This window comes from Mchenga conophoros, linkage group LG23, assembly GCF_057382185.1.
Source record: "Mchenga conophoros isolate Kocher_MC1m ecotype Shallow Benthic linkage group LG23, M_conophoros_male_GT1.1, whole genome shotgun sequence".
In the NCBI taxonomy this organism is placed as follows: Eukaryota; Metazoa; Chordata; class Actinopteri; order Cichliformes; family Cichlidae; genus Mchenga; species Mchenga conophoros.
The window spans coordinates 29,594,521-29,607,374 of NC_140547.1; the positions used below are offsets into that span (position 1 = coordinate 29,594,521).

Genomic DNA, 12,854 nt, shown 5'->3' on the forward strand with positions numbered 1-12,854 from the left:
CTTAAACCATCCTTTTATTTTTTAAATCCGACTCTCTGAAGCGACATCCATCTTTTACAACGTTTGATAAATTCCTTAAATCTTTTTAATGTCCAGAACAACTCCACAGCTTGATGCTGACTTTTTAAATTGTCACCATTTTTACAGTAAAATAGAAAATAAAGCAAAATATGCCTTAGGATGTGGCTAAGCTGTGAGTGGCAACTCATATGGGTATGCAGTGGTCTCAGGTGTCATCTAAAGCCTGGAAAATTAAAATGAAAAAAAAATTTTTTTAGGAATATTTGGAAATGCATTTACTATATGTGTTCATACACTGAATATCATGTTCTAAATATAAAGCTCATCTTCTCTTCTTTCTGAAACATTTAGATTTTCTCTCTAGCACAGATGGTAAGAGAGTGACACTCATTTAAAGAGCACTTGTAAATAAAGGCTTAAAATTTAATCTTTCTTCCATTTGCACAACATCTCTAAAGTTAGAAATATCCTGTCTCTTAGTGACGCTGAAAAACTAGTTCATGCATTTATTACTTCCAGGCTGGACTACTGTAATTCATTATTATCAGGATGTCCAAAAAACTCACTGAAAAGCCTTCAGCTAATCCAAAATGCTGCAGCAAGAGTACTGACAGGGACTAGAAAGAGAGAGCATATTTCTCCTGTTTTGGCTTCCCTTCATTGGCTCCCTGTTAAATCCAGAATTGAATTCAAAATCCTGCTCCTCACATACAAGGTCTTAAATAATCAGGCCCCATCTTATCTTAATGACCTTGTAGTATCATATCACCCTATTAGAGCACTTCACTCTCGCTCTGCAGGCCTACTAGTTGTATTTAAAAGTAGAATGGGAGGGAGAGCCTTCAGTTTTCAGGCCCCTCTTCTGTGGAACCAGCTTCCAGTTTGGATTCAGGAGACAGACACTATCTCTACTTTTAAGATTAGGCTTAAAACTTTCCTTTTTGCTAAAGCATATAGTTAGGGCTGGACCAGGTGACCCTGAATCCTCCCTTAGTTATGCTGCAATGGGCTGCCGGGGATTCCCATGATGCATTGAGTTTTTCCTTTCCAGTCACCTTTCTCACTCAGTATGTGTTAATAGACCTCTCTGCATTGAATCATATCGGTTATTAATCTCTCTCTCTCTCTTCCACAGCATGTCTTTCATCCTGTTTTCCTTCTCTCACCCCAACCGGTCGCAGCAGATGGCCGCCCCTCCCTGAGCCTGGTTCTACTGGAGGTTTCTTCCTGTTAAAAGGGAGTTTTTTCTTCCCACTGTCGCCAAAGTGCTTGCTCATAGGGGGTCATATTTGTTGGGTTTTTCTCTGTACCTATGAAGCGCCTTGAGGCGACTTTTGTTGTGATTTGGCGCTATATAAATAAAATGGAATTGGATTGAATTGATTCCTCCACCTCATACTCTCTTGAGTGAAGATCTCGACTGCACAAACACCAGGAAAGACTCTTCCAGCTGCACAAGCAGACACTAATTATTACCTCTGACTCCTTACACAGACTCCACTCAGAGGTCTTCTCTCTTCACCTTATTATTACACTTTCCACACCATTAGTGTTTGATTAGCAAAAACGGTCTGCAGTCATCCAAAATGTAATTCTATGTGTAATTTTTCCATTTGTCCTTGTCAGCCTGGAGCGCCACATTGTGTTATTTTTTTCTTCCACCAAAGCGAGAGAAAAGGCGTACCCGAGCGCGGGCGAAGGATCTGAATCCCTTTGGCCTCACTTTCTCCGAGCACTCCTCTGTTTCACTGATATTTGGCCAGTGCTTTATAATATTTTATATTTCTGAAATGGATGAAAAGTGTCTTAAGATTGGAAATAAACTTTATGTAGAAAGCTGTGTGCATGTGGACTAGAGATGGCACGATACCACCTTTTCATGTCCTATACTGATATCATAAATTTGGATATCTGCTGAAAAACTATATGAATCCGATATAGTGTGTTTTTTAATCAATAAAACTTTTTTAAATATCTTGCTGCTTTTTGTATAAGTTCATACTCAAGTAAAAAAAAAACACTAAAGCTATTCTGTTATACCTGTATGCAAAAAATGCACTGCACCCAAAATATTTCATAGTTCAGCAAAACTGATCAATCTAATAAACTTAAACTTGCTCCATCCTCCCTATTCTGGTATTTTAAAGAGTAAGCAACCTAACTAATAGGATTCTAAAACTCCCAGCAAAAAAAAAATTAAAAAAAAAAAAAAATAGGGAACCACCCACCCTCCACCTCATGATGCTTAATTGACGTAATCAACTTTAATTTGATGCAGTGTGAAAAAAAATGCACAGAAATAAATTATTTTTCAAGAATAATTAAATAGATTCAACATCTTTCTTCAACAGAACTGCAGACTGCACAGATGGTATCTTCCCAAAGAAAAAAGTACTATAGCTTACTAGGGTATATTAGACTTAATAGTTACTACATACAGTAATGGACTTCTACACATTTTACATCAGATTGAAACTTTGGGTGTAAGATTCGGGTATTTTTTTATTAAAAGCTAGACATTTTAAATGAGAATAAGAAAGAAAAGTATGTCTTTGTGCCCCCTTTTCACTGTTAATGCCCTATCGGCCCCCCTGGCTAAACTTTGCTAGATCCGCCCCTGTACAGTTACCAGCCGTCAGCTACGTAGAAAAGAATCCTGGTGTAGAAAGTAATAATAAATAAATTCTAACAAGTGGGCGATAGACAAGTAAGAGAGATGGACTTGCGACAGAAAAGCCGATCAGCTGATCATTGATCAGTTTCATGATTGAAGTAGCAACAGGAGAGGGAGGGAGAGAGAAGAGGCAGTCGCTCCATATATCGGTTGTAAAGGTTAATGCAGGAATGCTTTACAAACAGTGGCGGTCCTAGCCTGTTTGGCGCCCTGGGCGAACACTCCCTCTGTTACTGTTACTATTTTTACCATTTCTTCTTGGAGCAACTGTAACCCACATAGGGATTAATAAAGTATTCTGATTCTGATTGTTTCAGGATGACCTGCCATTATCCAATGACACATCTGCTTACCTGTATCTTTTTCTCGTTTCGCCTCCTCTTCTTTTCTCTTTTTTCTAAACTGAGGACCTGATGGCTTTGAACTTTTCTTATCCATCTTCCACTGGTTTTAATTTTGCACTCCAGTATAAACACCCATCCTACAACCCAAGGATCATCACAACATAACCTAACACACCTCCACCTTAGTTCACAGATTCGCTTTGTCTAGGGTGCATTTCTGAGATTTCGCACAACCCAGGATTCAAATCATGAATACATAATGGGCTTGGATTTACAACATTATAAATGAAATGTGCTCTATTTGGAAGCAGCCCCCCCCCTTTCGACAGGTTGTGTGTGAGACTTTAAATCATCAAACTGTAAATTTTAAATTGTTATTGATCCCTTTACCCCTGGTCCTAAAGTGTATGTTTATTTTCTTACTCTTCTTATATATATTGTTTGTTTACTTGCACTGCTGTAACTGGAGCCTTGTCGTCTCGTCTCTCTATATACTGGACTGTATGTAGCGGAGATGACAATAAAGTTTACTTTGACTTCGGCAGCAAGCAGGCGCACTGAGGGCTCTCGCGCTCACTTTTCGTGTATAGAATTTCGAAAAAACATCGGTGCAAATTATAAGTCTGTATTATAATGTCTGGTGTTTTCGTGTTTGTTGGTTTGTTTTTATTTTGTTTTATTGCGAGTTGGTTATTAGATGCTGCTCCCCGGAGCCCCGCCCTCTCCTCTCTGCGCTGCAAGCAGCTCGCAAACGAAGGGCGCCCTTACTCCCAGCAAATGGGCGATAGAAAACCAATCGGTGCTTATGCCATTCCCAATATGCGCTGGCTGACGTCGGGGCAGCATGAGTACGAGCATTTTTTTTTTTTTTTTTTTGCCGATGCCCGTGATGCCGCCCCGGGCAACCGCCCGTATCTAAAACCGCTACTGTTTACAAACACTCAGAGATGAACTTACACACTTGCTTTACTGGGATAACTTCCTCGGAGATGAAATGCTGGATTGGTAGCGCGAGGCTACAAATACACACAGCCACTCTATCACGTGAGGCATACTGCTGTCACGTGCTACGGTTATGATCCGAGTTACGCCATGTCGCAAGTTTTGTGAGGTGCTTTTTTGATATTTAATGGATCGGATTACATTTTTTTTTATTTCTCTCCGATTTCCGATCCAGTAATTTACGTCAGTATTGGACCGATACCAATACATAATATTGGATCGGTCCATCTCTAATGTGGACACAATAATTGTGTTTTTAATTGTATGACAATCTGTCTGTATGTAATTTGATGACTTAAATGTAATGTAAGTTTGGACACAATAAGAAATCCTGCAATGTTTTTTTTTAAAATTATGTCATTCTTAATTCTTTTTTTTTTGTTTCGAAAAACACCTGAAACCTTCTTCCAACGCCAACAGAGATTTTGCTGGTTTATTGCTAATTACCTTCTCTTCAGTATTCCTCAGGTTTTATGGATTTTACTATTTTAAAATAAAGATTAATAGATTGTGTTCATATGGAACAAAATGAAACTTATACAAAATTTTCTTTTTTTCCTCTTTTTATTGAGTTTATCCCTTAGAGGGGATGAACACAGCACATGGAAGATCATACAAAAAAAATCAGGGTGAATTTTTATTTTTGAGGTAAACAAAGATGTGCAGAATGTAAATATTAAACACATTGTCTGCAGATTAGTGTAAAATCAGAGTTCATATCTGTGTAATATAAATGCTCTAAGCCTAGAGTGTCAAACTCAGTGAAAATCTCCTTTCTGTCAGTATAAACACATTTAACTACACATTTAAAGTGCAAATCATTTTTTCTACTGTAGTAAATGAAAAGAATTTTTAAAAAGGAATAGGAAAGGAATCTGAGCTCTTTCTCATTGTGGAAAGCTTTAAAACTTTCCAAAGCCCACATGCCGGGTTGAATCTGGCCCCTGGGCCTCATGTTTGACAACCCTCTTCTAAGCCTTTCTTAACCTAGATGCCATTAAATAAGACTTTCTTTGAGACCACACACTCATCAAAAAACTCTTTGGTGAGGTCATAAATCAAGTAAGCAGCTGGGTCATTTCCTCACAGACTTCTATGCAATCACATTTTTAAGAAGCACAGGCTGGCCATACAAAAGAATGCAGGTTGAAGGCACTTACATATTAGCTTCACCTGGAAGTTAACGGTAGTAAACTGTAAAAAGTCAGTGTTAATAAGCTTATCTGACAGTACATCTTCATTTTTCTGAGAAAGGTTTGGAGTATATTCTTCTAGGTGCACAGCATCAGGCTGGAGTGATTTTCTCAGGGACATGGAGGCTTGTCAGTTTCTAAAACTATGCTTTTATCCTGTAAGAGGAAGCTAGCTGCTGACAAATGGGTGCACGTGGTTCAGAGAACGTTGCCCATACAGTTTATATTTAGTATACATGTGCAATTACTGAACTGCAGATCAGCTTTTCTATTAATATTTTCACATTAGTGAGAAACTAGATGGCCAGTATCTGTGTTTACAGTGCAGCCATTCACAACATGTGAAAGGATGTGCATATACGGCTACTGTATGTTCTGTATCTTTGCATTATTAAAAGTGCATGTGTTTAGCATTTAAACCGGTAGTGTCATAGCAGACATCCAACCAAAATATTTAGCGTTAGAGATACAATTCATGTTACAGCAATACGCCAAAGTAAAAGCCTTCCAGTTTGATCATAATGCTTCCCAGATGATTATAAATCATAAAAAGAAAACCAAATTTGTAAACAACATCACTAATATGCAACTTTCAGTGGCACAGTGTGCCCTTTTCCTTCTCTACACTATCCTTACTTTGATTGTAAGCCTGCCTATCTGCTATTAAAATTAATTTCTCTTGAGATTTCTTTCAATTTGACACACGACAGGAAACAGCACCCATGTCCAGGTGTTGTTTTCCTGAGAGCTCCTTCACCACATAGAGGTCCATTTGTCAGTTGTGTCAGCACGGTGAGATCAGTCCCTTTATAGCTTTTCTTCCGTATTATATTTGAGCCCGTGATCTCCCTCTGAGTCGTAGTTCTCGTAGCACGGCAGCGAGCGCCAGTCTGGCTCGTACGTTGTGGCGGTGTACACAAACACGTCCATGATGCTCCCCGGTGACACCTTCTCCTCTCCTTCTATCTTCCCCACCCACTCCTTCACCTCCAGCTGGACCACCGTCTGCTGGTACAACGTTGGGACGCTTTCAAAATCGTCCAGGAATTTCAGCATCTGGTCATCCACTTTGTAGATCTCCCCGTGCACTCGGTGACCCTGGCCAGGGATGTTGAGCAGGAAAGGGATGTTGTCCTTGGTGGTGATCACTAACGGGTATTTCTGGGAGGTGAACGCCGAACCCAGGTACTCGGCCTTTCCATTGTTGCTGTCGAACATGCGGTAGTTGTTGGGCTGCCCCTTCTTCAGAGTGCCGTAAACGAAGATCCGAGTCATGAGGACAGAGGACCAAAGACGCACCTGCGGTGTAAAGAAGGAAGAAACATCTGTGTGAGCAAATTCCCAGCAGGTATTACTGGCAAAAATATTTATACAGTTTTAACTATTATTCTGTATTATATCAGTCACTTGTGCAGAGGTGTATATTTGATCTAATTTCAAATGATCAGACCTTCAAAATAAAAGAAAATCAAACTCAAATCTAGGTAACACTGTTTGGGAGTTTGTACTCCTTACACACATTAATTAGGAACACAATCAGCAGATTAACATTACATGCACAGATTACACATGACTATATCAATACACTTCCTACAACAGCAACTGTCAGACTAGATCTGCACACATTCCTGTCATGCTGTGACTGTGAGCTGGGAGAGGTCATTCAGTGAAAAACGCTGTTTACATGTTATGCTTATGGGTAAGTTAAACATCAGTTACAATTACCAAGCAACCACGTCATCACTGTGTAATGATAAAGCATAAGTTAGGCTACCTTAGAGTTCCTCACACCCCCCTCGAGCTGTCAAAAAAAATACCGATACCGGAAATGCAGTTTTAAAACACACGCTGTGAAGTGACACGCGTTTTTCCTGCTTATCTCTGTCATAAAACCACCATGAAGAAGCACAAGTCCACCTTGAATAAGCAGCAAGTAGCTCTTCTACTATAAAAATCTCCGTGCCACCGTGACAATTTGAGGTAGAACTCTGGATTAGGCGCGCTCCTTCTTCTTCTTCTTCTTCTTCTTCTTCTTTTTTCTGTTTAACGGCGGTTGGCAACCGCCTCTTACTGTTCCGGAGTATGTGTCAGACAGCGAGCTTACATTGCGCACGCGTGGAAACAATCCAAATAAAAGCGGAACAAAAACAGAGGGCGCTAAAGTGCCAAAGGAAAAAATATTTTATTTATTTTTTAATTGTTAATTAAACAAATGTAACAAGTACAACAAATACAGCCTGTAGGCTGTATTTAAAGACAAATAATGAAAATAAAATAGACATAAGTAATTAAAGAAATCAACATTTATGAATGCCTTTTTCTTACCATTTTTTGCACAAAGATTGATTTGTTTCTAACTTCTATGTAACGATAGTTCCACAAGGGAGTATTACGTGGGCTATAATTATGTTTGTATATTAATTTCCAATATAATAAAACTTGTAAATAAAAGATTAATTTCGCCTAGATCTGAAAATATTTTGTTTGGAAAAAATAAAACCATAGGCTATTTTGATTTGACATTTGAAAAATGACCTGAGCCAGTTTATTTTTAGGGTGCCATTTAAACTGTCAAATTCAATAGCTTGCAATCCTCCATCTTCAAATTGTTTGACTCAATTACCTTGCCTAATATAGAGGGGTTTTTTTTTTTGCTTCCATATAAAATCAAAGTTTAGCTGGTTAATAGATTTGATTGCTGATTTAGGTACACCTAATGTATATGCAGAGTATATTAGCCTGGAAATATTCTACCCAGAATCAATAAGTCTGTCTGTGCCCAGTTACTTCAATGAGTTCTACAATTTTGCATTTTCTTTCAAATATTAAGGTTTTCTAACTCAGTTCTGTTTTAAGTTATATACATACCAAATATTTGACATTGGATTTTTTTACAGGGATATTGAAAGTGTTAGATATAGTACAGTCTTTTAAAGGTATAAGATCTCACATTTGTCTGAGTTCAGTTTTAGGCCTGAAGCTTTTGAGAAATTTTCAATGATTTGTAGAATTTTGGGGATTTGATTCAAGTTATTTAAGAAAATGGCGGTGTCATCGGCTAACTGGCTGATAGAGAGCTCTTTACCTAGAACAGATTACTTACCAAATATAGTATTTTTAATCAGTATGGAAAGCATTTCTGTTGCTGTGATAAACAGCAATGGTGAGATTGGACATCCTTGTTTTATTCCTTTGCAGATCCTAAATCTCTGTGAGGTGCCATGTGGAAGACACACTGAACTGTTTGTGTCTCTATACAGTAATTATTAAAGCCACTTCCAAATCTAGGGCTTGAAACATAAACTCGTGCTCTATCATATCGAAGGATTTGTAAAAGTCTAAAACTAGGAAAAACCTTTGTTATTAATTAGGTAGTTATAGTCAATCAAGTCCAGAACAAGGCAGATATTATTATGGATTGAGTGGCCTTTTATAAATTTGGACTGAGTGTAAGAAATTATTTGAGTTATTCCTGATTTTAATCTGTTAGCAAAAATATGTTTTAGAAGATTATAATCATTATTTAAGAGTTTTATTGGTCTTAAATTATCAAGAAGTGTCGGATCTTTCCCAGGTTTGGGTATGAGTGTAACTACCCCTTGTTTCATAGTGTGTGTGAGAGAACCATTTTCTAAAATTTCTGTGAGCATCTCAAACACAAGGATTCTAGTATGATCCCAAAAATATATGTAAAAGTTACTCGTCAGGCCATCACATCCTGGGGCTTTATCGTTGGATAAAGCACCTAATGCTTTATCTAACTCTTCAAGGGTAATACCTGCATCACAGTACTGCTTAAAATTTTCATCAGTTTTAGGAATCAGGTGTTTAATAGGTTGATTCTATGCCATTGGCCTCAGCCAAATTGCTGTAAAAGGTAAAGATTTCTTTGGATATTAATTGAGGGTCAGTGCATAGCCATCCTCTATCCACTTGGCTTGGGATCTCAGATATGCACCTTTGGCCTTTTTAGTATAACTATTGTCTTTTTTTCATTTTTCATTTTCTTTGTTGTAAAGCACTTTGTGATTTTTATCTGCAAAAAGCGTTATATAAATACATTTTCCTTACTTACTAGGTTTTTATCATTTGAAATAAGTTCTAGTTGTTCAAGTATTTTGTTACTAAAATTTTCATTGGTAAGCAGGGTTGAGTTAAATTTCCAGTAACCTTTATTATGAGATTTTTGGGCGACCGTGGCTCAGGGGGTTGAGAAGCGTATCTATAATCGGAAGGTCGCCGGTTCGATACCCAGGCTCTCTGTCCTGGTCGTTGTGTCCTTGGGCAAGACACTTTACCCTACTGGTGTTGGCCAGAGGGGCCGATGGCGCGATATGGCAGCCTTGCTTCAGTGGCTAAAACCGTAGCTTGCCTCCACCAGTGTGTGAATGTGAGAGTGAATGAATAGTGGCATTGTAAAGCGCTCTGGGTGTCTTGAAAAGCGCTATATAAATCCAATCCATTATTATTTTTTAAGTTGAGGTGCGACATTAAGCTGTATCAAACAGTGATCGGTTAAAGGCGCAGCTGAGACACCCGCATCTACATTGTTCTGCATTATACTGTCTGAAATTAGCCAGAAATCAAAATGAGATTTAGCTGAGCGATCGAGCTTGAACCATAAAAAGGGCTGATGAAGTTGGTTCACTAATCTCCAAGGATCTATTAGGTTAAAATCTAAACAGAAGATGTGTAAAAATGAATTTATATGATGAGACTGGATTTTAGAGAGTGATCTATCAAGCCACTCGTCACAGACAATATTGAAATCTCCTCCCACTATAAAATTGTTTGTGGAGTACTTGTGAGATAGTTCTTTTAGGTGATTGGTTATGTCAGTTAATAAGAGTTCGTTCTGAGCAACACTGTTGTAGCCATAAACATTACATAGAAACAGAAATGTATTTTCCACTTTGAGTACACAGATTAGCCAATGGCCCAAATTGTCTTTCCTATGAGTTTCTATGTTATTACGGACGTTTTTAAATATATCAAATTTGATAAATAGAGGTTTTCTGAGTTTCCTACCCTCACCTGTGGTCACGAGCTGTGGGTAATGACCAAAAGAACGAGATTGTGGATACAAGTGGTGGAAATGGGCATCTCCCTTAGAGATAGGGTAAGAAGTTCAGCCATCCGGGAGGGACTCAGAGTAGAGCCGCTGCTCCTTCACATCAAAAGGAGCCAGTTGAGGTGGTTCGGCCATGTTACAAGGATGCCTCCTGGGCGCCTCATGGGCGAGGTGTTCTGGGCATTTCTACCGGGAGGAGGCCCCGGGGCAGACCCAGGATACGCTGGAGAGATTATATCTCTCAGGTGGCCTGGGAACGCCTTGGTGTTTTCACGGACAAGCTGGAGGAGGTGGCTGGCGAGAAGGAGGTCTGGGCTTCTCTGCTTGGGCTGCTGCCCCACGACCTGGCCCCGGATAAGCGGAAGAAGATTGATGGATGGATAGATGGATGGAGGTTTTCTGAGTTTTTGAGACTTCTACATCATCATCATTAGTGTGAATCCTCCAAAAAAACCTAAATTAATTGTACAATATTTTTTAAGCAATAAATAGCAAAAATATTGGTAGATGTATCAATTATGATACAAATTCAAACTCATTTATGCAAATTAATATTCATTCATTCATGTTCATATAATTTAAATAGTTAAAGTTAGTTGGTTTGAAACAACACAGGAAGTAAATATCATGGAGACACAAAGCACACGTGGATAAAGCAGTAGCAGTAAAAGTAAAGGAAGCACAGGAGTCACAAATGTGGACATCAAGAAACGTGAGAGAGTGAAACAACAGGAACCAAAACTCAACAAATATACAGCAGATTTGTTAGTATCATGACAAAGAATTATTTTTTCTCCCTACAGATTACACCAATTTTTTCATCTGCCTCAACAGAGTGTGTTTCTTGTAGCAATATACAGTTAGCATTTACATTTTTACAAAACAAAAATACTTTATTTTAAGAATATCTCTCAAGCCCCTACTATTTAAAGACACACAGTTAAAATTAGAAGTGAAAAATGACATAAAAAGGAAAATAAACAAGAGACTGGAACACTAAATCCTTTAAATTGAATTCACAAAATGCAAAAGAGCTCTAAAAAATATAATATATATAGTCGTTATGTATAGTCATTATAATACCGTACCAAATAGGTAATATGAACCTGCCTACTTAAACTTAACGGGCGTGCTCTCTGTAGTAAATGTTCTTCCCTTCAGCTCCGGCTTGCTCTATTTTGGCCAAACTGCAGCTCCTGCCTCCTGGTCTAGTTTGCAGAAATCTTGCTTGATGTAGATGCCTAGCTCCTTGCACACCTGGGAATCCTTGGTCAGCTGCCAGAAAGCATCTCGATGGTGTCTCACGGTGAACTGAACTATTATTTGTAAAGGTCAACCCGCTTCTTTTTTCCCTAGGCGATGGACGGTGTCCACAGCGTTGTCCAGTGAAGAAGCCCAATGTGGTGCGATCTTGGCTAAGATGTCGATGACCTCCTTGCAAGAATCCTTGTCGTTTGTTTCTTTCCATCCCTGAATTTTCAAGTTCCAGTGGCACATGTACCATTCTAGTTCCCACACTCTCTCCTTCAGCTCCATGTTTTCTTTGTTGAGAGGAGGCATGCCTTTTTTCCAAAACAAACAGTTTAGCTTTACACTCTTTTATAACGGCTGCGTTCATTTCAGCTAGCTTGGCAATATTAGCCACCATTATCATGTTGTTACTTAGCTGCACACTGAGGTGATCAATCTTGTTTGTTAGCTTGTTAATGGCTTCTACTATGGAGTTGTTGGTCTCCACACTTTGGGACACAATTCCCTTACAACGGTGCTTTGGTGGATGTAGATGGGGTTTTTCTTTTGGCTGACGACATTGAAATCACCATGGAGTATTCGTGGTCAGTGGCTGCGGAGCTTTTGGAGGCTACCACTTATTTGGCTGAAGCTTCTGCTTTTTCCTGCGTCAACTTCTTGTCTTTTAAACGGCAGATTGGGTTTGCTCAAAAAGGCTTTAGGTGATGTACTTTGTCTTCAAAAACTATAGGCAAAAACAGCAACCTATTTGGTGGTCAAAAGAAGAGGTCTAATTGGATTAGATTTTTTTCCTTCCCACCTCTGACTTTGAAGTCCAGCTGCCTGCTTGTGTCCCACTTACTTACCACTGTTTTGTCTTCTTCTTTGTGCTCAAAGAACCATTGCCCCGGTGTCCTTTGTGTCTTTTCTTTCTGCTCATATCTGTGTTTTTGTCTTTCTTCATCGGCCTCAGTCCTTATCTCTATTTCTGCATCTGTGTGCACTAACATTGGTAGAGACTATCAGTAGTGCAACCAGTGAGTTGATGAGGCCCCTCAGCAGACTTCAGGGGCCACATCTCTTGCTTTGCTGGTTTGCTGGTACAAAAACGCAGCCTGTCTTTTAGCGACACCTGCTGTATTAGAGAGGTTGTATCATGAATATGTGACTCTTGTAATAAAGAAGATAAATACATATGTCTAAATCCCTGTAAGTAGTTTGCAGGATATTTATTCTGCTTATGACAACGCAGAGTAAAAGCTTATCCCCTGGATGGAACAAACACAGCACAGATCAAACAAAAGAAATCAGGAATTAAT

At 38.9% G+C, this 12,854-nt stretch overlaps 1 protein-coding gene across 2 annotated transcripts; it reads right to left on the reverse strand.

Moving 5' to 3' along the window:
- Positions 1–4,586: 4,586 nt before the first annotated feature.
- On the reverse strand, positions 4,587–7,315 carry LOC146547582 (gamma-glutamylaminecyclotransferase B-like). 2 transcript variants are annotated; one of them, XM_085265692.1, is made up of 2 exons: positions 7,152–7,315; positions 4,587–6,533 (listed from the first exon to the last, which is right to left on the reverse strand). In XM_085265692.1, exon 2 carries the CDS (start codon positions 6,507–6,509, stop codon positions 6,042–6,044), a length of 468 nt encoding a protein of 155 aa, XP_085121818.1. In that variant the 5' UTR covers positions 6,510–6,533; positions 7,152–7,315; the 3' UTR covers positions 4,587–6,041. The 2 variants fall into 2 exon arrangements, with proteins under 2 accessions (XP_085121818.1, XP_085121817.1); XM_085265691.1 differs by having other exon boundaries at positions 7,009–7,315.
- Between the last annotated feature and the right edge of the window lie 5,539 nt (positions 7,316–12,854).

Excerpts from the sequence above, each read along its gene's own strand:
- LOC146547582 (XM_085265692.1), bottom strand. The coding sequence starts at position 6,509 with ATGACTCGGATCTTCGTTTACGGCACTCTGAAGAAGGGGCAGCCCAAC.